Source organism: Rhinichthys klamathensis, unplaced genomic scaffold (assembly GCF_029890125.1).
Source record: "Rhinichthys klamathensis goyatoka isolate OS25496 unplaced genomic scaffold, OSU_Roscu_1.1 h1tg000023l_1, whole genome shotgun sequence".
Taxonomy (NCBI): domain Eukaryota; kingdom Metazoa; phylum Chordata; class Actinopteri; order Cypriniformes; family Leuciscidae; genus Rhinichthys; species Rhinichthys klamathensis.
In genome coordinates this window covers 637164-663382 of record NW_026606574.1, presented here as the reverse complement: position 1 = coordinate 663382, position 26219 = coordinate 637164, and the positions used below count along the sequence as shown (strand labels likewise).

Genomic DNA, 26219 nt, shown 5'->3' with positions numbered 1-26219 from the left:
CTGGCCAGGCCAGACAGTAAAAGGGCCAGACCTGTTGTCCTCAGACTGCTGTCACATGGTTCTGTTGTTGGTTATTATTGGCCAGTTTGGCAGTGACATGAATTTTGTGTTTCACAAAGCTTGCTGCTCAAGTATTTGTAGATTATGTTTTCACATGTTTCTATTTTTTACTGGAAAACAATTATACACATTTAATAAGTATTAAAAGCTTTTATTAGCAAAAACATTCAATATAAGAGTCAGTATTAAGAGTGTTGACCATTATTCATAACCTCTGCAATTCGCTCTGGCATGCTGGATATCAGCTTCTGGACCAAATCCTGACTGATGAAGATCCATTCCTGCCTTATTGGTGCTTGGAGTTGATCACTATTTGTGGACTTCTGCTTGTCCACTCATTTTTTGAGGATTGACCACAGGCTCTCTATGGGATTAAGATCAAGGGAGTTGTTCATTATCACTCTTTTACATTTAAAAATATTAAAAAATAAGTGACTTGTCATTTGGGAAAAAAGACAATAAATATTGAGAACAAAGTAATAAAATACATGTTTAACATTTAAATGATACACCTGTGCGTCCTTAAGAGGGTGGAAATACCTTTGTTTGTTTCATACATATTTTAGGCTAATAAAAAACATTAGCATTTTATGATGCAATATCAAATCTGATCCACTCAACATTTTTAAAAATGTTAAAAGGTTGACATAATATTGTGAAATATTATAACAATTTAAAAGAACTGTTTTCTATTTTATCATATTTTCCAAATTCCTGTGATGGCAAAGCTGAATTTTCAGTATCATAACTCCAGTCTTCGGTGTCACATGATCCTTCAGAAATCATTCTAACAGTTCTTTTAAATTGTAATTATATTTTACTATATATTTATTTTTACAGTATTTTTGATTTTAAAAAAAATGCAGCCTTGAGCCTTGGTGAGCATAAGAAAAAAAACCAACGTAATTATTCAAAAACACCAGTAAAACTGACAACCTTTAAGTACTTAGTAGCGGTGATTTAAACGGCACAACAAAGAAATCAAGCTAAATACAATTAAGGGTATCATAAAATTTATTTAGAAAAATATATCCATAAATACCATTTTGAAAGTGTTTCCATATGACACACACTGTTGTACTGAACATACATGAGCAGCATAGATAGTATAAACATGTCATACATGCAATTCCAAAACTCATAATAATACTCTAAACCTAGCATACAGTCAAGAAGACTTGTGAATTCTGTAAACGTGAGGTGAAAGATCGTGCCTCTTTCTGTCACAGCACGGATCTGTACTTGCAAGCGAACATGATCCATACGGCACAAGCTGACTCCGGATAAGCAAACACACGAACCCTCACCGCCAGTCGCACATGATCCCCTCTGCAGCAAACAATCTCTTCACAGAACGGTGACCTGAGTGATACAGAAGAGAACAAGTAAGTAGATGTTAGTTGTTTGTCTTTGTTAAAGCCAGAGCCGGACAGTAACGGAGTACATTTACTTGAGTACAGTACTTAAGTACAATTTTGAAGGATCTGTACTTTACTTGAGTATCATTTTTGGGGAGTACTCATGACTTTACTCAAGTACATTTGAGAGGCAAATATTGTACTCTTTACTCCAATACATTTCTATCCATAAACGTGAGTACCCGAGTAAAAAAAAAAAAAAATCTCGGAAACCCTCAATTTGTTGTTTCCCTCTCAAACGTGATTGGATTGTGCAGGCGCCACTGATTGGGACAGCCTATCAGCAATCACCTTCAGCTTTCCACCAAAGTCAACTCCATGGTCAGATTTTATATTACACATTAATGTAAGCCAAGCATTTGGTTTGATGTTCTTGAGTATGTGGTGTGTTTAACACAGTCAGGTTCAAATGTGGCAGTGGCGTACCCCCACGAGGGATTTCTGATTTCTTAAAAAAAAAACTTCAGGAGGCAAAATATTTTACTGATTGTGTGAATTACACTGCACAAACCAAAAATAGGCTACTACCCAGCGAATGAAGAAGGGTTGGCGCTCAGTCTCCACAGTACATAAAATATTAATTTTGTTTTATTTTATTTTTCGGGTTTGCATTTATGAGGAAAAAACTATGTTATGGACGTGTTCTCCGTTACGGACGTGAGCGTTCTGAAAGCGGCATAAAAAATGCTTTAAAACTTTCACAGAGACATCAAACAGAAAACACAAAACCTTTCTTTAACCTGAATTTCGTTTTGCATTAATTGTATCTTAATTTTAATCAATGTTTCATCAACCAATTGCCTTGGTTTAATAAATAAGAAGTAAATAGCAGACGATAGATAAGAAATGGAGGCGCCGGCACGTGAACTGGATCTCGTCTCATAAATGAACCGAAACTCCGTGTATAAGGTAGCCTACTTGCCTCTCACAGACATGTCTACTTTTAAACAGAAAAATTCAAAACGAAAGAAAACAGACTACAGACTGTTCTCTGCTTATGTAATCCGTATGAAATGTGCATTTCTCTCTGGCGCGTCCACTACTGAAGATCGCGAGTCAGCATCGTCAACTTCATCTAGCCGACACTGACAAAGAAAACACTTGTTTATTAACAAGTGTTTATTAATAAACAATTAAAATATCTCCTTGCTATATTTTACATATTCATAATCATTCCTTTTGCCGGTTCTTTGTGACAGCTTTTAGGTGCTTTATTGGCAGCGCCACCCTTACATGTGGTGTGTGTGTGTGTGTGTGTTGTCCCCGCATTTAAAGATGGGACCCCCCAAAATTTTAATTAAATTAAATAAAGCAACATGGTAGATGAAAATGACTTGATTTTACTTTCAATTCCTTTTACATTCTCCAAGGTATTAACATTAACATTTTTCATAACTCCATGTAGGACGTTTCTGTGCATAAATGTAAGCACTGTGGCAGTAGATTAGTAATGCAATATTTAGAAAATTTACTCTTGTACTCTTGATACTCAAGTACTTTTAAAAACAAGTACTTTAGTACTTTTACTTAAGTAGACATCTGAATGTAGTACTTTTACTTGTACTTGAGTAAAATTTAGCAAGGGGTATCTGTACTTTTACTCAAGTAACAAAGCTCTGTACTCTGTCCGCCTCTGGTTAAAGCTGCACTATAAAGGCACCGAACGAAATAGCAAAAAGTACTTCTCTAAACAGCTTTACGTTTTAAGACATATCAGTTAAAAAAGACATTTTAAATGTAGATCAGTTTGTTTGTGAAGGTACCTGAGGCAGGTAGCGAACGCCCTGCGTGCATTACGGTGCAAGAAATGAATAGGAAAGCCTTTAAAAGTGTGTCCGTCGGGCACCGCCCTTCTCACAGCGTCCTGAAACTCCTCGTTTCCACACGACACACCTGTACAGCGCTCTAGTTCATACGCCGACAGCGCTGCTGACAGCAGGTATGACAGGTGATCATCCCAGACCGTTGCCAGACCAAGATCCTACAGACAGACGTTACACTTACTAATTCCAAAAGCATGTTAAAAAGTATCCAAGTATAAGTTTATCTGTCAGCCGTAGTTTCTTGCTGGTTTTTCAATTGCAAGAAAGTAGTCTTCTGTGGTAAACTGAGATTTTAAAAAAATAAATACACTAATACTTGCTCCAAAAGACTCTCAAATGTCACTTTCTTCCACTGAACATAAAAATAGGAATGCGCTGGTCTCTCATTTCCATTTTTTGGCATGTCATTAGTTTAAAAAAGAAAGAAAAAAAAAGCACAATATAAGTGGTTCATACAACTGCACGCTATACCAAGTTTTCTAAAGTCATACAATACTTTTATCTAGGAGGAACAAACAACAACAACAGCTCAACAACAATTTGTGCTGAAATTAACTACAACATTTCTATGCTCTAGAAAAATGGTCAGTGGAAATGGAAGGTTTTTAAAATCAAATTAAATAAAAAATCAAATTAAATATTCAGCAAGGATGCATTTAATTGATCAAAGGTGACAATAAAGACGTTTACTTCTATTTTACTTCTAAAAATATATATATATATTTCAAATAAATGCGGCACTTTCTATTCATTAAAGAATCCTGATTTTTTTTTACACATAAATATTAAGCAGCACAACATTCAGCACATTAGAATGATTTCTGAAGGATCATATTACACTGAATAATGATGAAAATACAGCTTTGCCAACACTGGAATAAATTACATTTTAAAATATATTAAAATAGAAAACAGTTTTTTTTTAAATTGTAAAAAAAAAAAAAAAAAAAAAAAGTATTTTTGATCAAACAAATTCCAGCCTTGGTGAGCATAAGAGACTTCTTTCAAAAACATCTTACTGACTCCAAACTTTTGAACAGTAGTGCAGCTTCAGAAGACTGCATTTCTTTTGTCATTTTGGACTGACGAGAGTAAAATGATGATGGAATTTTCATTTTAGGGTTAAAGTTCGCTTTGACTGTATTCAGAAATGCACATTACACAAGTTGCGTTTGTGTCAAAGGTTGCTTGAGCATGTGTGTTTTTATTACCTTCCTATGCTCTGCTAATAGGTATCGCATCTCCAGCTCCAGCTGGTTGCTGGCCTCATTGGGAATTACAGAAGGAGAGCAGAGAGGAGGAGTCGGGGGGAGAGAAGAGGTGGAGCCGGGAGCACATACAGATCTCACGGCCTCCTCACTCATGGCCTTCCAGCGGGAGCCGTCTGTGAAGTCAAAAACACACAGCTCCACAGCATCTGACGGCTGACAGTTCGCCAAGAACGTCTTGTGGTTGAAGACGCAGCCGAGTGTCCGGTAAGGGTGGGTGGGTTTTGGTTGGGGGACCATGGGAGGTGCATCTGGGTCTATTGGACGGTGGAGGTATCTAGTACAGAAAATAAAGCAGGAAAGCAAGTCTTAAAGCAAGATATCAATAAATTAACAGGGAGGTTTGTTGATCTTACATGTCTTTCATATGTTACATCTTCATTGAGACCAGCAGTGTTTACTGCACGCAGCAACGAACATAGCGTTTAGTCTTATGAAAAGTTATTTTTAAATTAATCAGTCAAAATTTCCAGTTGATGCCTAATTACGAAAGAACCAGAAACTGTCACTTGAGCTCAATGCATATAGGCATGTAGAAGATGTGCTGCAGTTCAAATGGAGCATCAGAATGGGGAAGAAAGGTGATTTAAGTGTGACGGGAGTGTTTCAGAAACTGATGATCTACTGAGATTTTCATGCACAACCATCTCTAGGGTTTACAGAGAACGAGCCAAAAAAAGAGAAAATATCCAGTGAGCGGCAGTATTGTGGGAAAAAATGCCTTGATAATGCCAGAGGTGAGAGGAGAATGACTAAACTGGTTCGAGCTGATAGAAAGGCAACAGTAACTCAAAAAACCACTCGTTACAACAGATCTGAACATCTCTGAACGCACAAGTGGAACCTTGAAGCAGATGGGCTACAACAGCAGAAGACACACCAAGTCCCACTCCTGTCAGCTAAGAACAGGAAACTGAGGCTACAATTCCCTCTGGCTCACCAGAATTGGACAATAGATGATTGGAGAAAACATTGCCTGGTCTGACGGGTCTCAATTTCTGCAGCGGCATTCAGATGGTAGGGTCAGAATTTGGCATAAACAACATGGATCTATCCTGCCTTGTATCAATGGTTAGGGCTGGTGGTGTAATGGTGTGGGGAATATTTTCTTGGCACACTTTGGGCCCCTTAGTACCAATTGAGCATCGTTTAAACACCACAGCCTACCTGAGTTTTGTTTCTGACCATGTCCATCCCTTTATGACCAGTGTACCCATCTTCTGATGGCTACTTCCAGCAGGATAACACGCCATGTCACAAAGCTCAAATCAACTCAAACTGGTTTACATTCCCTAGCCAGGTATACCTAATAAAGTGGCCAGTGAGTGTATAATGATATTCAAAAAAAATTTATCCCCTAAAACACCCTTGCCTCATTTAATATACGTGGTTCTATGAATATGCAAATTAGACCCGTCTCCACTATCTCACACCAGCTCAGAGATCCACACCTTGACGTGATTGGTTACAAGGTAGTTTGTGACGTCAGAAACACCAGCGATTTCAAGCCGCGTTTGTGAGACTGTCTTTGTTTCACTGCAGTTTTAAGGAGAAAACACTCAGCACATGGTTTGACTTAAAGCATATTAAAAACACCACACAGACATATAAACAACATTAAAAGCTTGATTTTCACCACAGGGGGACTTTAATAAAAAAAACTGTTTCATTAGTGAGGTACAATTTTAATGCTGATTTTACTTTTTGGATTGAATGTTGATTGTAATAGAAACTTTGTTTGGGAGCATGGTGGGTGACATTTTGAGACTATAATCAACACAATAATTGGCCTTTTTTCAAACAGGCAGAACAGGCCATTTCATTTTAGTCCGGAGCCATGTTAGAGGCAGTTTAGAACATAACTAAGAACAATTATAATGAATTATTACCTGTGTGCAGTGAAACTTTCCCAAAAGGTGATGGAGCCGTCAGTACCGCAGGTCATGACCCAGGTGTGTGGAATGTTCTTGGCTTTGGTGCCCACACATACATAAGCATCCAGTCCAAATCCCAACAGCAGACTACACAGCAACGTGGCATGATCCTCACATTCACCCTGACAACAAAAAAACATGTTAATAGTAATTTATTGTAATAAAAACAGTACATTCTAATATTTTACTCCAGCGTTTGATTATTCAGTTTCAGTGCTCAGTGTTAGATCAGCATTTAACAGGATGTCTTGCCTTGTTCCTGCACAGAAAGGCCATCATAGAGCACCACTGCTCCTGCCTGACTCCTCCCCCAACCATAGGCGCTCTCTCCTGAGCTAACAGGCTAACGAAACGCGCCGCCTGCCGCGGACTCTCAAGCAACCTTCCGGCACGCAGTACACGTACATATGAGCACACAGGCCGGTTCACACCATTTTCATCCTGGAAAACACACAAGTATTATAAGACATCTGAATGATATACTGTTATGCACAAGCATAAATCACCAATAGGTACTTATTTCAACATTCACCAGTACAGTGCTCAGTAAGGTCACCTGTGCAAAGATCTTCACCAGTTTGGACTGGTGTGAGGGTCGAATCTCCAAGAACTCCTGCCACCACTGTTTGGCATATACCAAAAACAGCCTCTCCTTCTCTGCTGTTTTCCGTCTCTCCAGGGATTGCTGGAAAAAGACCAAGACCATTCTATTTTTGGCAAACCGTTGTAAAAACAGAGAAATTACAAGAATGAGATTATTGATGATTTACGATCACCTTTTTTGGACAAATGATGTTTAGAGAACAAACAAACTCCATAATAGGAATGTTCGCCTCATTTATTTTTATTTGACATTTTCATAAATGTCCTATGTACTGTTCTATGCCCTGCCATAGACTTAGGAGCGGAAGAATGAGAAGAAAAAAAAGAGAGACACAATAAATCATGTTTACAGTAATACACATACAATGGAAGTCTAACGGGCAAGACATTTCAGAATATTTAAAGCCAAAAACATTTGATTCATTGTCTGCATTGTCCTTTTAGCAATAGAACTGCTGTTTCTACAAAGATGAACTTTTGTTTATGCATTACCAACATAATCCCAATTTTTTTCCTGTAATGTAAATAGGGACTGGTTATTACATGGTTATGACTGGAGCTAATCACAAAGACTTAAATGAACTGAAGCATTTATATAGTAATGATTCACCTGGGTGGCGATGACATCTGGGCTCAGGGTCTCAGTGAGGGGAGGATACAGTTCCAACTTCAGATTCAGAACACCAGCAGGTACTTTACATTCACTGCCTGGAAAAAAAATACATAAGCACACACGACACATCAACAATTTTCATGGATTAACAACTTAAAGGGATACTTTAACCAAAAAGGAAAAAGGTCCAAAAGTAGATATTTTGAAGAGTGTTTCAACTGTTTTTGTCCATACAATGAAAGTTAGCTGGTCCAAAGTTGGACTCCCCTGATTTCCAATGTATGGACAAAACATTCTTCAAAATATCTTAAAACAGAATTGTTATTTTGGGTGAACAGTATTTTTGAAAGGAAATAATTTAATAATATGACTTTTGCTTACCCACTCCTAGAAGTTCAACTGAGACACCGTTTTTTCCAGTGGGAGCACTGAGAACTGTCCGCCAGTCAAGAAAATAAGAAGAAACGAGTGTCGTGTCCCCAGACGTGTCTGTTTTAATCAGCACCATATGCACTGGATCACAGATGGACAACATGGTGGTAGCATCAGCCATCTTGCTAGCATCTCCTGTAACACAACAATACCAGAGTTAAGGCCCTGTCACACAAGGAATGAGAACTATAAAGATAACTTTAACAATAACTATATCAGCATCCACACCAATGCACAATATCATTCTGTTTATTATAAGAACGCGTAGCAGTTGTGTTGCCTATGGCTTTAAAGGGTTAGTTCACCCAAAAAGTTTTTATTCTGTCAGTAATTACTCACCTTTATGTTGCTCCAACCCCGTAAGACTTTCGGAACACAAATTAAGATATTTCACTCCTTCATAGGCTGCTAGGTCATTTCATTCTGCCGGCCCAGAAAAGTTAGTAAAGACCGTTAATATAGTCCAAGTGACTACAGTGGCTCAACCTTAAGTTTATGAAGCGACGAGAATACTTTTTGTGCGCAAAAAAACGAACAAAAATAACGACTTTATTCAACAATTCATTTTCTTCTGTGTGTGCCTCTGACGTGAGTTCACGAGAGCGCCACGACACATGTGCGAGAACTGAGAAGATGACGCTCACAATCATTTGATGGAAAAGTGTGAAAGGTAAGCCATTCATTTTGCAGCATTGGTAAAGCACTTTTATGTTTTCTCGTTGGTTTCTCATGATTCAGACATCCAGGAAATGCACACTTAAGAACCATTTTAAACACTACATCGAAACCCTTCTGCGTCATCTTCTCAGTTCTCGCACATGTGTCGTGGCGCTCTCGTGAACTCACGTCAGAGGCCCACACAGAAGAAAATGAATAGTTGAATAAAGTCGTTATTTTTGGGGGGTTTTGCGCACAAAAAGTATTCTCGTCGCTTGGTAAACTTAAGGTTGAGTGACTGCAGTCACTTGGACTATTTTAACGATGTCTTCACTAACTTTTCTGGGCCGGCAGAATGAAATTACCTAGCAGCCTATGAAGGAGTGAGACAGCTCTCAGATTTCATCAAAAAATCTTAATTTGCGCTCCGAAGATGAACGGAAGTCTTACGGGGTTGGAACAACATGAGGGTGAGTAATTACTGACAGAATTTTCATTTTTGGGTGAACTAACCCTTTAAATACTCTTTATGCCTGCTACAGACTGTGCGATTTCAGCAATCCTATAAGATCATTACAAATCACACTGTATGAAATGGATCTAATAAACTTGGGTACGACATGCATGTAGACTGTACGATGATGACACCTATTGAATCGTAGGCATGTCGCGTTGATCAAAATGCCGTTTCATGCTGCATTTTTATTGGCTAGTCAGTAGAAGTAGGTCGTAGCAGCAAACACACTTTGAGATGATCATGCTAAATCTCTGACACTGTCAGAAAATTATCACAGGCGATCTTTGGTCACAAGACTGTGACAATGGATGTCTTTGAACCTCTCTCAATGTACGACGTAGGACCACCGTTTAAAGCTGCAGTCGGCAAGTCTGGCAGATTGAGTGGACTTAGGCAAAATCTCATGCCCCTCCCCCACTATCAACGGATACCCTTCCACCGAGTTCGTGCCCGTCAGTGCGTGTGCACCAGGTTATCTGTGAACGCGCCCGTCTCATCAGCATCCATCAACACCATGGAGTATTTTGGAGGTATGCTGCCCTGGCTAATCTACCAATAGATTGCAATTGCTAACGTCATTTATACTCTAAATGAGCTTACTTGATTTGTTAGTGTTTTGAAAGCGAGATACATCCGCCATCACTCTTCGTTACTGCGCGAACTTCAGGCGTGTGTATGTGATTGTAACGTGCGCAAGGGGTGGCGTGTGCCCGATCTGTGATTGACAGTCAGATCTCACACCCCCCTGCGATGATTGGACATGATGAACTGGGAGCTGTGGATTTTTGCAAAACAAATAACACGCTCCAGGTGGAGTTAGAAGCTCGGGTTTTTTTCTAAAACCACTTTATTTATGTTGTTCTGTCGGATTATAGTGTCGATTTCACTGAATATGATCAAAACTTTTTTGCCGACAACAGCTTTAAGAGCCACGACCACAGAAATCACCACGATTGGTCATCTTTCGTCTGGGACAGCCCAAAATCACAATACAATGTGTACCGGGCATTAAAGCAGGGTGAATTCAGATTGGCTGTCAAAGCTTTTATCGTTCATCAGCTGGAAAGTGATTCCAACAAAACTGTTTCTCTGTCCCATATCGCTACAGGTGTGGACTCTGCTACTCTTTTACATTTAGAATGATTCTTAAAACCATTTCTTTAAAACCATCTCCTTTACACATGTTCTTGAAATTAGGAGAAGTACGTTATAGACTGCTAATATAAGTTGGGTTGCATGAGAAACCTGGGCCATCTCTGTGGACTTCCAGAAGAAAGCCCTCCTGTAGGTCTGGTTCACAAGCACATGGGACTGGTTTGGAGCGGAAGCGCTGGTTGCGGAAGTGGAGATGAAGGGTGAATGTAGAGCACACCTGACCAGGTAAAGGCTCTGGCTCCTGCAAGTGTTCCAGGAAAGCCTTACCACCCAGAACTTGTAGGTAGAGGTATCTCCGTAGTGGACTGATGTTAGCTGGTGAAAGTTTTTAAAGGGTTAGTTCACTCAACAATGACAATTTCATCATGTACACCTCCTTTTCTTTCTTCAGTGGGACACAAAAGATGGTAGACAGAAGGCTTACATGGTTCTTTTCCCAACCATGAAGGTGATATCAATACATCTTAGGCAGGTAGGGTAGAGGCTTACTTCATTTTTGACAGGAATGAAAATGAGGTTGTGACGGATACAAGTACAGTACGTTCAATAAATTGTACTGTTGTTTAACAACATACCAACTGTTAAGCTGACGAAATAAAAAATAAAAAATCAGTAGACAAAAACTATAAAACACTTTTGAAAGTTGCGTGCCATTTTAAAAACTATGCCTATCCATCACACCCTTGTTTTCATTTGTTAAATTCAATATAGCTTCTAACCTGACTAAAGTCTATTACTCAAGACTTTTGTTTCTTTTTCAAAACATAAATGACAATATTTTTTAATGAAACCTGATTATTAAAGGGGTCATATAATGCCATTTTTGTACAAGCTAATATAATTCTTTAGGGTCTAAATTAAAAGTTTGTAATATACTTTAATTAAAAATTCTCATTAGTATTGTAAGAAACCAGTTATTTTACCAGGTCAAAAACAGCTGTTTTCAGCACGCCGTTTCAGTGCATATGCCTTTAAATGATCATGAGCTTTGCTCACTCCGCCCCTCTGTTCTGTGTGTACACGTTTGTAACACAATAACCATAACGCGTTGTTCATTATAAACGTGGGATTATGAATTATATTGAGAACTTCGTACGTAGAAAACATGCCGTAATGTACCCTGAGTGTAAAACTTAGACTCATTCATCGTGAAGCGTGCAAGCGATTTGCAAAGATATAAATATTAATATAAAGGTTAATAAAACGTTACACTCACTTCAGTTGTTCTAGAGGTTCAGCAGGAACACGAATAGCTGGTACCGATCCTTTATTCAGGAGCAGCTTCTTAGCAAAACCAGCTTTATACTGACCCTCGTTTATAAAGCAGTCTGCTGAGAAATGATTCGCGCAAACATGAGAGCATTGACGTTGCCCGTCGGGAATATTCCCTTCGAAAACAAAACTCAGCCACTGCGTCTTCAGCGGTTCGGATTTAGGAACATCAAAATGACTGCTGTGTTCGTTATTACACCCAAGAACAGAACACCACAATCGCTTAGACGCCATTCTGCTCATAGACAGTGCTCCAGCATATCAACAATGACCGCTCCGGTCCGCGCAGACTATGATTGACAGCTGGCTCACGAGCAAGGGCGGGTCTGTGTTGAAACGCGGCTGTCAATCAACAATCGCGGGAGGGGCGTCCGACCGTGTGACGTCACACGGTCGAACGGCTCGATTTGAGGCAGGGGAAAACATACAAGGAGATTAAAACAAAAACACTGGATGGATTTTTATCATTATATGATGGTTGTGTACAGGCACTGCCAACACACATTTCAGTACAATCAACTTGAAAAAGTGCATGTATCATTATATGACCCCTCTAATAAATTCTGCCTCTCCATTGAAAGTCCATTTCACTAAAACTTAATTAAGACACTGTAAAAGTAATCCATATAAACAAAGCAATTTAGGTGTTTTGAAGAGACAAGATCGCTTTATATGATGAATAGATTTACTTTAGGCTATTAACATTGACCAACGCACATGCATAGAGCACATCAAATATGTTAAACAGAAGCTCAACCATGCTTGCTTGAATTTTATGAACATAAAATTTTAGTGGAAAAGACTTTCAATGAAGGGACAGAAATCTCTCAGTTTTCATAAAAAATGTCTACATTTGTGTTTCAAAGATGAACCAAAGTCTTATGCGTTTGGAATGACATGAGGGTGAGTAAATGATGACCCTCACAAGCAAGCACTCACTTGTCTTCAGCTGTGTGATGTTCTTGTCCACAAAACGGGTCGCAGACTTGTTCACAGTATCAGCTTCAGTGTGAGAAACATCCTGGTGAGAAACCAACATTTAAAGAGCTATAAAATTTGCGTTTCAGTGAGGAGATGCATTCTATTTTGTAATCTCAATGTATGTAATACAGATTCAAAAATCAGAATACTCATACCACATTTGTAAAGTGGAGATCTTTCATCACATCATCTACGATTCCCCTCTGCTGAAGAGCATGAATAAAGTCTTCCTCAGAGAGCGAGCGCTGTCCATGTGGCCCGTCACCCCTCACTGTCTCCGCTAAAACATCACGAATCTTACCATGGATATCCATCTGAAAATGGGTTAGTTGACAAATAACATTAAACTACTTTTTTTCAAGATCAAGTTTTAGGTATGTGTGTGTACAGGTTTAGCTATACTTGTGAGGGCCAAATGTCCTCACTTATATAGTGAAATATTTCTGTGATGGGTAGGTTAACTTTAGGGGAAGGGTGAGGAAGCTTGTTAGGCACAATTGACGGGCCAGCGCTTCATCGTCACGAAAGTTTAAGCCTTGACAAGAAAACACAAGAGGGAGTTTATTTCGTTACTCGCACTGTGTGGAAAGTTTTGTGTGAGCACACATTTGAAGCACACACAGAAAGCCGCGTCAGACAGCATGTGAATACTAAACTGAGCTCTCTTTCACTTGAGAGTACAAATTTACACAAAAGTCTGTAAAAAAAACAAATGGTGAGTATCCTAGTAAACATAGTCGGTTATATCTTAAGTGAACGTAAACAGTTGAGAAACACGCCGTATCAGTATATTAGATCCGTGCATTCACTCTTAAAGGGACATTAACTGTGTTTTAATGTTAATCAAACAACTAAGGACAAAGACAAATCACTCACTGCTCCTGACTGATTAACTTTTGTAACTTTAATAAGGATTAATTAATATGGATGTTTAATTTATACAGTGAAGACTATGCAGTCAGTGTTAATTTACATTTGCTTAGTCTATTAAATTTCTGTAGGCACTACCTGAAAACTACTGTCTATTTCATTTGTATCTTTGTTATATTGTATTTATTTGTTATTTTGCTTGTAATTTAATTATTTTTTCTTGTTTTATTACTGACTTAATTTATATAGGCTGGTAGTTTTAGCTGTAGTGTCGAAAATGGATTAGAGAATTGTTAATTTTCACTGGTATCTAAAATGTTGGTGTCATTACTGCCTGTTTTTGCAAAAACTATTTCATGGCCGGTAAAAAAATTATGGCAGGTAAATTTTCACCAACCATTGGCAGATGTGGCAAAAAGTCTTAGGCCCTGGATGTGCGTGTGTAAAGGGAAAGTGCGTAACTTTGTAATCCCATTTTAGGATCTTGCGGCGTGACAAATTCATTTGTAAAAGAACAGCCATTCCTTTTGGTCTAAATTAACTAAAGTGTAACGTTAGGCGTAGTATGGGTGGTTGTCATGTCAACCGCCGAAATATACCAGCACAAAATAAAAACCACAAGGCATCGGCGGGGGAACCGTAATCCATTTATTTTAGATCTACAAAATTACTTCATAAAATTGTGTAAAACAGGAATATAATGGTTTTTGACATAAATAATTTACTCACAGTCACATACGGGCACGCAACATAATTTACGTCATGATTAGCAAGTAAAAACGAACTGATCATCACCTTACCTTGATTAAATGGTCATGAATTATTTGTTTTAATTCAGTTGCTTTTTCTGGTGGCAGGGACATGTTTTCGAGCGTGAAAATGCGACAGACGTTTAAACTACAAGTTTATAACTAAGCATTTCAACGTCAAAGTCAACGTCTGCATTAAATTCGGGGATTCAACATATTCATTATATTTATGTTGTTGTATTGCTGGATGTAACGCCTCCTGCAACTGACATTTTAAATCCTGGCGGAAAGGCAAGCGGGAATCTGTCGTTACAGCGCCTGTGTATATTCGCAGTTGCGGTTTTAAAATACTCTAAAAGCTGTAAAACAAAAAACGAATTACATTACTTTTAAAGAACGATGGTGTTCGTGAGCTTTAATGTTTAACGAATTCTGAGATTATAGGAAATACTAACCTATTTTGTTTAATTCAGGCACAGCGTTGACGCCCCTTCATCCTTGGGAAATTACGTCATGAAAAGTCGCCTCTTGGATCTTGTAGTTCTCGAAAGAATATTTAACAAACTAAATCTATACTATATAACACAAACTGCAGTTTCTGTAAAACTATAGTACCTTACATTTATTTATTCAGCTATATTGTGGTGTCAAATATTGAAATGTATCAGTGTTCAAGACCTTTTATGGGAGAGTGTAGGCTACTTTTTGGCTTCACTGAATATGGAGAGGATGAAAAGTGCTTTTAATTAATTTACTTAAATTTTTAACAGAATCTCACATTCATTCATGAATGTAAGTTTGCTAATAAACCAATTTTATGATTTTGTTGACTGAGGTTGGAAACAATAGGCTACTCTTTGAATAAAGCTATCTCCCAAAGCTCTACACACAAGATCTATTTGATATTGTATACCCAATTGTACAGTTGTGATTTTTATGTGTATTATTTTCTAGTTGCTTTTATTTTTCTGTTTTTCTTTGCATAACTGTATAATGTTCAATATTTGCATTGAACAAACATGTGTATACTGTATGATATCAATGTTTATTCACTAAAACAACTAAAATGGTTATCGACTGCATTTTTAGTCATTCGAAACTGTCCTTATTGAAAGTCCTCACATAGCATTTTATTAGTTCCTTAAAAGACAAAGCTTTAAAATTCACGTTTTGAGTCATGAATGTGTAATTTATGTTATAAGACAAAACGTTAAAGTCTCAAATGTAAACCATAGACATTTTACACTTAAATCTAAAACTGCTGTTCTAAAATCATATATTAAAAAAAATCCAGAAGTATCCATGGCTTGCAAATGTACATTCTCTTCAATCTGGACTGACTTTAAAGGTTCTCTAAGCGATCCTGGGTGACGTCACTTCTTGTTGACGTTCGAACTATTGTCAAACAAAACGGAGGCTAGCTAGACCCTCCCTCCTCCTCATCCGCACACTAACCCCCCAAACCACACCCCCAAACCCTTCTTGTCGGTCATTGGCTGGAATAGTTTATTATGTTTCAGGGAGCGGGTCGCTGCAGTTTGCTTTTGTTGCTGTTTGTGGAGCCTGGGCTGTCTACAGAGATCGCGTTTCTTTACAGTGTGTTCAGGGGACAGGCAGCCAGCGGTTAGTGAGGAGATGTTTGCTGTATGTGACAAAAAATGTTTTGCCCTAAAAAACGCGTGACATCGCTTAGAGCACCTTTAACATAGAAATGAAAGAAAAAAATATTTTTAAAAGTTTTACATTAAAAACTGTCAAATATTTTATTTTATTAACAACCACAATTCTCTAAAAATGTTTTTTTTTTACGTACATCTTTTAATTATTTTAACAAAATTTTACATTCGCATGCCAAGAATAACTCACGCAACCCTCATACAAATGTAACGCTGATGTACTTTGAAACCTGAGAACCAAATATAAACTTATAAAAATCGATAAAAGCTCAAAAACGCAATATTTGGAACAATTTTAAGAGCTTTTAAGAGGTCATCATCCCTTAAGCAAAGCTTGGCTCCAATAAGACATTTTCCCGTATTTGTGACAAGTCAACTGGGAGGAAAAAGGATCGGTCTTTCCCGGTTGGTCACTTGGCTAGATGGAATGAAATTACCACTCCACCATTAGCCACTTCTGGAAATATTGGATCAATTCCTGGAACCATGGCAGGAAGAGACATCTAATTTGACTCGCATTGATTCTGCTAAGTAATTGGCATTAAACCCACAATGAACAGTGTGAGGTAATGGGAGCTGGAAACAAACTTTGATCCTTGGAGACGAAAATAAATCGCTACAGGCTTAGTTTAGCATCCGTCGTCTAAATATTAACCATAGTAGCCTTAACACTGCACTGATGTCGACATCTGTAAACATGCATCAAGTGAAATCTAACACAAATCTACATTTATTCGCACTCATACGTCAGTTTTACCCCAAGTGCATCAATACCATTTTATAGATGCAAATGAGCTTGAACACAGAAGATGCCTGAGACAAATAAACAGCAATATTTCTTCTTTAGTAAAGAGTTTACTATGTACATTTTGAAAGTGGAAACCAGACCACTTATTACATTTGGCTGAATCTACAGTCAGTTTATTACTAGAAGATCCTGAGATGTGCATGTACGGAAACTCACTGGGCTTTGACCTACTGAAACAAACGAGTCACCCTATGAATATCCATGCGCAAACTTGAAGACAGAAGCATTTAATAAACTGACTCAGTGGGACCGGTGGGGGTCTATTTTATTATAGCTCGTTTCCGCCAGGGAATAAAAAATGAAAAAGGTAATTGCGACTTTTTAAAATCACACAATTTTTACTTTTTTTCTCCGCAATTGCATGTTTAAATCTCACAATTATAACTTTTTTTTATCAGAATTGTGAGATTTAAAGTTGCCATTTTGAGAAATCTAAATAATTTCGAGATATAAACTCACAATTGTGACTTTTCTTGCAGATTTAAAGCCGCAATTTTGAGAAATAAACTCGCAATTGTGAGAAAAAAAAGTCAGAATTGTGAGTCACAATTATCTTTTTTATTTCGTGGCGGAAACCAGCTTCAATACTAACATTGCTCTGCAGATAAACAGACAAAATACTGTACAGTGAAATTTGCTAGGCCTCGAGAACTTACCATGATGGAATTACAATAGCAGTTACAATGTAACTACATCATTCTTTACACTGTAATAACCACAACACAAACATTCAGTAACTCGTGTAGAATGTCCGGGATTGAATGCTTGTAAACACGATCATTCTACATGTTGTCCTTTATCTAAAAACATCTAAGCACCTACTAATATGAGTACCATAATTTGGGTCCCTGGGCAAAATAAAAGACAAGAGGAGGAATCTGGGGGATAAAATTGCATTACTGGGACAGAAAGGCCCAGCACATGCACAGTCCTAGTGCTAATGCAGCACCAGCTCCGACATTTAGGAGGATTGGTCTCCAGAACTGCCAGTTCTCTTTCTTTTTCTCCGAATCGCTCAGTTTCAGCTTCATTTGCTGCACCTTCTGTGCAGTGCTGGCTATTCGCTCCTCACGGTTCCGCTTGCGTAGGCTGGAAGAAACAGCAACACACACATGGTTAATTACTTCATATTTCCCTTCACATTACAGAAACACAGTAAAAGAAAGATGAGCAATTTTACTGATTCCAGCTGAACTATATCATTTAATGCATGTCTTTGTTTTAAATATATATTTTATCAAAATTCTGGTTGTTTACTATCCGTGTAAATTGTCATAAGTAGAATTTTTAACCACTTTTGCAATACTGTTCAAAAGTTTGGGAGTAGGTAATCTTTTTAAGAAGAAGCTCAACAAGGCTGCATTTTTAGTTCATCAAAAATACTGTAACAACAGTAATTACTACAATTTAAAATAACTTTTTTTTATTTAAATATTTGAAAACGTAATTTATTTCTGTAATGGCTAAGCTGAATATCATTCTATTATGCTGATTTGGTGCTCAAGAAACATTTATTATTATTATCAATGTTGAAAACAGTTGTACCGCTTAATATTTTTGTGGAAACTGTGATAATAAAAAAAAATTCAGGATCGCTCGGTTAATAGAAAGTTCAAAAGAACAGCATTTACTGGAAACAGAAATATTTGGAAACAATGAAAAAGTCTTTACCGTCACATTTGATCAATTTAATGCATCCTTGCTGAATAAAAGCATTAAAAAAAAACTTTTTTACGGACCCCAAACTTTTGAGCGGTAATGTATGTTTTATATACAGCTCTTGATCAACTCTGTAATTCAGTCTAACACTGTTTATTACAATCACAGTTGATATAACTAGACTAGTACAACTCAGCTATCAGTTTACTAGATAAAATGTTACATTTTTATTTCTTTCTCTTACCCAAATGTTTTTAACTCCGTAAGCTGCTCTTCCTTTGGTGACTGTATCCTGTCTCGTTCTCTTCCTGGATCTTGTGGCTCCGCACAAGAGTCAGACTGTCCGTTGTGTTTCTCTGAACTACAGATGAGGCTTTGAGACGACGAAACTAAATAATCTTCTGGCTCCTGCCATTCTTCATGACGCTTCTGCTTTCAGTGAAAAAGGTTCAGAGTTAGACATACAAACACACTACATGAAATATATATATATATATATATATATATATATATATATAGTAGGTCACACCACAAGAATATTTCAAATGAACTAATAACGCAAAATTTTTTTGGGATTTTTCACGTTTTTGAAAGAAGTCTCTTCAAGCTACAGCTCACCAAGGCTGTATTTGTTTGATCAAAAATACTGATATTGCAAAATATTGTTACAATTAATATAACTGAATTTTCAGCATCATCACTCAGTGTCACATGATCCTTCAGAAATCATTCTAATATGCGGATTTGCTGCTAAAGAAACATTCATTTTTATTATCAATGTTGAAAACAGTAATAACTAATTCATATTATTGTGGACACTGTGAAACATTTTTTTCAGTATTCTTCGATGAATATAAATTTCAAAAGAATGAAGGTATTAATATCCTAAAAAATTACTGCCCCCAAAATTTTAATGGGTGGTGTATTTTTAGGAATAGCATAATATAATATGAGTAACCAAACAGTTGATGGGCCCCATTGACTTGCATAGTATGGAGAAAATGAAAAATACTATGGAAGTCAATAGGGTTTAGAACAAACTTGAGGGGCGAGTACATGATAACAGAATTGTCATTTTCGGGTAAACTATCCCTTTAATGCTGTGTATTGAAACACTGATTATAATATACAACTCTAAATCAAATATCAAATGTAATAATGCAATCGCACCGTGCTTGATACTTGTTGAGTAGTCTCTTTTAGGATGCTCTTTGCTCCCTCTATGACTGCCATGTATGAAAACCGAAGCTGATCTGGGGTTTGGATAAGACCCATTCGATACTCTCTCATATCTAACAAAACCTTTTGTATGTCCACAGACAAAGGGTCTTTCCTCTTGTCCATCTACAAAGAGGAAAGGACATCGAAAAGTCAGTTCCACAGTATACACGTCATATATTATACCTGATAACAGCTCCTTTAGAATTGTTAACTATTGTGTAACTGCAGTCTTACCAAGACGAGGCAGGTGTCAACCAATGAGAAGGTCCCAGACCGCCCTATTCCTGCACTGCAGTGGACCACTGCGGGCCCGTTCTCTGGCCCCAATGAGCCAGACTCTCGAACCTTGAAAAGGAAATTGAGGAATGATGCTGGGGACTCTGGTACACCAAAATCAGGCCACGATGAGTAATGAAAATGGTAGATATCTCTGGTTTCTCCTGTCTAAACATATGGGACAAAATTGAAACAACATTTATTTTCCATGTCTTGTTTAGAGAAGCATTCAACGACGTGATAATTTGACATTGCGTTCACACCTTGCTATTTCGAAGTTCTAATATTCTTATTGTGTAATTGGGTTTGACCTCCTCGGACTCCAGATTCACCATAAACCCAGTGTCACTGAAATCCATGTCTCGCTCCTCCTTAGACGGCCAGTACTGCGCACACTTCTCCTGTTCAGCGTCAACAAAAAAAAGCAAAAGAACACAAGCCGGATTTTTCAATAATTTCAAAAATATTTACCACTATTAGATTTTTTTTTTACTTCCACATCCAAATCCACATCTGCTTATGTGTTGAATGCATTACTATTTATCAACATACTACCAGATTTCACAACAATTATTTAAAGGGGTCATATAATGGTACATGCACTTTTACAAGTTGATTGTACTGAAATGTGTGTAGGCAGTGTCTGTACACAACCATCATATAATGATAAAAATCCATCCAGTGGTTTTGTTTTAATCTCCTTATATGTTTTCCCCTGCCTCAAATTGAGCCGTTCGTTTTTGTGACGTCAATAAAACGGACGCCCCTCCCGCGATTGTTGATTGACAGCAGCGATTCAACACAGACCCGCCCTCGCTCGTCCTGTCAATCATAGTCAGCGCGGACCGGCGCGGTCATTGTTGATATGCTGGAGCGCTGTCTATGAGCAGAATGGCGTCTAAGCGATTGTGGTGTTCTGTTCTTGGGTGCAATAACGAACACAGCAGTCATTTTAATGTTCCTAAATCCGAACCGCTGAAGACGCAGTGGCTGAGTTTGTTTTCAAAGGGAATATTCCCCACGAGTAACGTCAATGCTTTCATGTTTGCCGAATCATTTCTCAGCAGACTGCTTTATAAACGAGGATCAGTGTAAAGCTGGTTTTGCTGAGAAGCTGCACCTGAATAAAGGATCGGAACCTATTCGTCTTCCTGCTGAACCTTCAGAAGAACTAAAGTGAGTGTAACGTTTTATTAATCTTTATATTAATATTTATATAATCTTTGCAAATCGCCAGCTGCACGCTTCACGATGAATGCGTCGGTTTACACTCAGGGTACATTACAGCATGTTTTCTATGTACAACGTTCTCAATATAATTCATAATCCCACGTTTATAATGAACAACGCGTGGTTATTGTGTTATTGTGTTACAAACGGTGTATGCGCAGAACAGAGAGGCGGGGTGAGCAAAGCTCATTATCATTTAAAGTCATATGCACTGAAACGGCGTGCTGAAAACAGAGCTGTTTTTGACCAGGTAAAATAAGTGTTTTCTTACAATACTAATGAGAATTTTTAAATAAAGTATATTACAAACTTTTAATTTAGACCCTAAAGAATCATATTAGCTTGTACAAAAATGGCATTATATGACCCCTTTAAAATAATGATTTACTCTACTGTTCAGAAGTCCAAAACAAATGGAACTACTGTATTACTGAACAATGATAAAGAATCAGAACATTTTCAAACAATATCCAGGGAATAGTCCTGAACAACGCAATGAATTCTGGGGTAGGCTAGGCCTTGAAGGATCCATCTGTTGTATCCTTCACTGCCTGAGAAACAAAGGATGCATTTGAAAGAGATTTGGAATTGGGACAGCCTAGACGCTATAGGCCTGCGACTGCGGCCTTCGAAGGATGCAGCCTCTGAATTGGGACGCAGCAATAGAGTGAATGTGCATTTTTATTCAGCGTGTCTCTTTCACTCGTTCTGATATGCTTCTCATACGCGTTGGGCTTGTTTACATCAGAGTGTGCGCGTGCCTCTGTGACGCAGCATACAGACAGCTTTAACAGGTGAATGAGTTTTCTTAAAATGCATCCTTAATTTAAATGATTTACTATAATAATAACAAATTATTTGTGGTATTTTGAAGTGCCCACAATAACAATATTGCGCATGTCCATTATCGTGATATACTGTTACCGTTTACATATTACGTCTATAACAAAGCAAGGCAAATAACAAACATCATATGTGTTCACTCACCGAGCCTTTTTCTATAACTCTGTTAAGCATAATAATTGCTTTGCAACGTTGTTCCCAAATCATTAGCCAAAAGTGACCACAAGTGTTCCTCAGGGGACCCTGCAGAAAGAGAAAAGTATCTAATTACATTACTGAATATGCTAACTATTTCAACAAGCTGGCCAATGCAAAAGAAATTGAAACAATCTATGAGACATCCTTCTTTGTTCTACAAAAGGCTGGAAAAGCTGTTAACTCTTTCCCGGCCAGCGTTTTTTTGAAAAAAGTTGCCAGCCACCGCCAGCATTTTTTATCATTTTCAGTTTTTCACAAAAGTTTAATGGCCCCCAGAATATTTAGTTGTCTGAATATCTGATAATTTAATATATCAAAAGAAAGAACAGAGCCTCTGCTTTAAAAAAAAAAAAAAGCATTCGTTTTTTATCAACACTTATGGCATATGGGTACGTTTCATAAAAAGCAACATTTTGAGCAAAAACCTAAGAAAAACAAGTTTTTGTCAAAGACTACATCCAGACCGGATTCAGAACGATGATCAAAACGTAGTCAAGTCCAACGCCCCCTAATGCTTGCACAGTCCTATAGCTTGTTCTGGGTCGACATTTCATTCGGTAAAGTTAGGCAGTTTTGAATTTATATGCCGTTTAATGTTGATGTTATTTTACATATGCTATCGCTTGTTTCTGCATCTTCTTCGCATGTGTTTTGATCAGGAGATTCAGTACTCTTTCAGAAGATGCGTAATAGTGCCCCTACCGTAAAACAGTGAAAACACCCGGAAAGCCTAAAAATTGTGTCAATGGCGGGGAAAGAGTTAAGGTAGGTTTCATGATGCTAAACTTTAGAAATTCTATAAAAACAGGGGGAATGAGTAAATTAAACTTGTTCGTTTAAAACAACCGCATGTGTATTTAGGTCACATAACACATCAATGCAAGTTAGCAAAATGCAAACATTGGACTTACTTTTTCCATTACTGTCATACCTGTGTCAATATGTACCTTCTCTGGGCCTCCTCCACGGTAATTAAGCTTGCATTTATGTAGTCATTCTCTGAATTTTCTAATCTCACCCGACTGTGATCATCTTAACACAAAAATGCAGGTTATTAAGCCAGAGTCAAAACAAACATGTTAGCATACATTTGTGAGAAATTCAACGTAAGCTTACAGAAAAAAACATTTATTTTAAGGAGATTATCCCAAAAATGATAATTCTGATTTACTCGTCATTTACTCGCTCTAATGTAATTCAAGTCTATATGGCAAGTCTTTTCTCAATGGAACCACACAAGGTCACAATTTATTTTCACTGCATTTTTCTTTCATACTTAAATGAAAGTGAATTATTCTGATTTACATCCCCTTTTGTAGTTCACATACAGAAAAGTCATAGAGATTTGGAACAACATGATGCTGAGTAAGTTCCCCTCCCCCTCCCCCCTGAACTATCAAGGCAAGGTTACAAAATGAGTGAAACATTGTTAAAATGGTTTACATGGAAGAAACTTACAGGGACTGACGTCTCTATATCTATTCCTATTGCGATTTTCTGGGAACTTTGCCACTTTGCAGGCGCACTCCTGAGACTGGTTACGGATTTCCTAGAAAGAGATTACAAAATAACAAACATCATTGTGAGAACCCTAAGTTCCATCCCTTAAAAAAAATCACTTAATAAATATTCTATTCTAACAAATGGCAAAAAGAGGGGGGAGTGTTTTTAAAATTGAAATAAAGAACATAAAAAGATAATAATATATCCATCAAATAAGGCGGGTTGGGCATGCCTATCTGGTTGAGTTTTATAGAGAACTGACAGCTTCGGTTCTTCAGTTCTTGGGAAGTGCTCGTCAGTTCTCAGAAACCATATCAGTGCATGGTTGCGTCTCAAAACCTCGCGAGCTCCCTAACCTGACAGCATATTTAGGCATCATACACGCACGCGGGGGGGTCTTGAAGGCGGCAAAAATGACATGGCATTTAGGGTGCTAGGACTGGGAACTCCTGTGGTACCTAAAAAATACAGCACGGGTCAGTGGTCTGAAAATGCTTTCTAGGTAAACAGCTCGCTAGGTGTTGAGACACATCCCACGTGTTCGCAGGAAGCACCTAGTGAGCTGCTCTAATGTACCGCACTGTGACACGAGCACTCATGCACTTCACATTGCTGCCAGTCAAGTTGTTTTGACATGGTAATTCGCTGTGTGGTTTAATACAATAATACGCTGCATACTCATTTTGCTTACTGACAAGAATGCAAAATATATAAACCAATTTAACTCAATATTCTTGTAAAACCATAAACACTCGTGTACAGGTTTACCGAGCTGAAATGATTCACAGAAGAAGATTATTTCAGATTTAGCAGCAGGCAGTAAGTCAATGTGGACCGTATTTCTCGGTATTACGCGCATGCGCAGTAACGCAAAGCTGAATTACCCATTCGTTCTCACGGGCCGAATACGAATACTTGTCTAGGACTATTAGATAAACATTGCAAATCTACCAGGGCGAAATAGTGCAGGTGTCCCAAGCGTTCATCTAAGGAGCGACTCATATTTAACTTAAAAAATAAAACAGTATGACTTACATTATAAAGGTTTTGCCACTGTCCAGTTGAATCGATGTTCTCAAACTCCTGATCCATTTTTTTCAGGGTAATTCAAACGGAAAATGGTTCAATCAAATGTCGTCTGAGATCAAACGAGGGGTCACTATTCCATTGTTAGAAATTGTCATGATCCCGAAAACGGCAAGAGGAACGGTGCAGTACGATGTTAACCCTCATCAAAGAGGATAAAATTACTAGCACTTTCAGCACCCCCATCGGCTACTTCCGTGTGCCAGTCGGGAGGAAAGCGAGAAACGGCGCCCTCTGTCCGCAAGAGTCGACATGGCTACCTTGATTACTTCCAGGTAGTGGAGATTCATTCCAATAACTCGAATCTTTTGAATCACCTCACTTATAAGATTCATTCACTCGCTCTTCTTCAGGACCGACAGGTGACACGTCGCGATGGGGTCGTGCTGAATTCGGAACCGCGTAGGATACTACTCTGCCATAGAAAGATATAATAAAAGTATAAAGTCGTTGGTAGATTGTGGTTCCGAATAGGCTACAGCATGTCTACTCAAGCAAATGTCACGAAATTTATTTTGTGTGCAAATCACGTTTCTCCTCAAATGCCTTAGCAGCTCATTTTTTTCCACCACCCATCACTTGAGTGTGGTTTATCAAGCTACAGAAAAGGGACAATATTAACAGACTAAATAAATAGTTTCAGTAATATACTTCGTGTTTTCAATTAAAATTTCAATTAAATTGAAATTTCACTCCGAGCCTCGTTCAACTCAAAACCTATAACTTTAGAGCAGCTGAATTCGGAATAATCTTACTATTTATGCCATATTTATCTCTATAAGGCAAAAACTATGGTGTATATCCTATTCTGAATTCAGCGAGTCAGTGGAAGTGACCGACAATTTATTAAATTTAAAGATTCGTTCACAAATGATACTTCCAGGAAAAATCGATGAAAAGAGGCCATATAGCGTCATTTTAATTTATAGTGGTCATCTATTTTGTTGTCTTTTGGTCCCTTAAGGGACATTTAGGCTTATTAACATTAAATATTGAGAAATGTAACAGTTTATCAAAACGTTTTTCTGGATTTACAATTAAGAAAGGATTTAAGGTGGCCACATTAGCGAAATTTCGGTTACAAAAAAACCCTTACGAAACCATGTTTTTATAGTTAATGTGTAGCTAACCATTTTGGCGGATTGATACCAACCGCGGTTCTACTAAATAGGCCTACCATGGTATTGGTTAGTGTTATAAGGTTAATTTTCGTAAAGGCAGGCCTATGTCCATTGGTGTAGATGTATGATGCACAACTCGTTTCACGTTTAAACCTTAATGTGATTAATAAGGAGGACGTGGACGTGGTTAATGTTCACGTGCTCCACGAGACCAGCTGCTTCTCATAAATGGCTAATAAGATAATG

At 37.9% G+C, this 26219-nt stretch overlaps 2 protein-coding genes across 4 annotated transcripts; both read right to left on the bottom strand.

Annotated features, from left to right (window-relative positions):
- Positions 1-1056: 1056 nt before the first annotated feature.
- Positions 1057-14597, bottom strand: cep76 (centrosomal protein 76). 2 transcript variants are annotated; one of them, XM_056242812.1, is made up of 12 exons: positions 14404-14597; positions 12889-13047; positions 12692-12773; positions 10571-10795; positions 8101-8286; positions 7717-7814; positions 7060-7188; positions 6756-6944; positions 6459-6625; positions 4513-4846; positions 3242-3459; positions 1057-1422 (listed from the first exon to the last, which is right to left on the bottom strand). In XM_056242812.1, the coding sequence occupies exons 1-12, from the start codon at positions 14464-14466 to the stop codon at positions 1284-1286; spliced, it is 1989 nt and encodes a 662-aa protein (XP_056098787.1). In that variant the 5' UTR covers positions 14467-14597; the 3' UTR covers positions 1057-1283. The 2 variants fall into 2 exon arrangements, with proteins under 2 accessions (XP_056098787.1, XP_056098793.1); XM_056242818.1 differs by having other exon boundaries at positions 12892-13047.
- A 2256-nt stretch (positions 14598-16853) lies between these two features.
- On the bottom strand, positions 16854-25076 carry ptpn2a (protein tyrosine phosphatase non-receptor type 2a). 2 transcript variants are annotated; one of them, XM_056242792.1, is made up of 9 exons: positions 24802-25076; positions 23722-23812; positions 23195-23295; positions 22210-22308; positions 20256-20393; positions 19951-20160; positions 19666-19839; positions 18740-18924; positions 16854-17925 (listed from the first exon to the last, which is right to left on the bottom strand). In XM_056242792.1, exons 1-9 carry the CDS (start codon positions 24856-24858, stop codon positions 17733-17735), a joined length of 1248 nt encoding a protein of 415 aa, XP_056098767.1. In that variant the 5' UTR covers positions 24859-25076; the 3' UTR covers positions 16854-17732. The 2 variants fall into 2 exon arrangements, with proteins under 2 accessions (XP_056098767.1, XP_056098776.1); XM_056242801.1 differs by lacking the exons at positions 23722-23812; positions 24802-25076 and having other exon boundaries at positions 23175-23295.
- Between the last annotated feature and the right edge of the window lie 1143 nt (positions 25077-26219).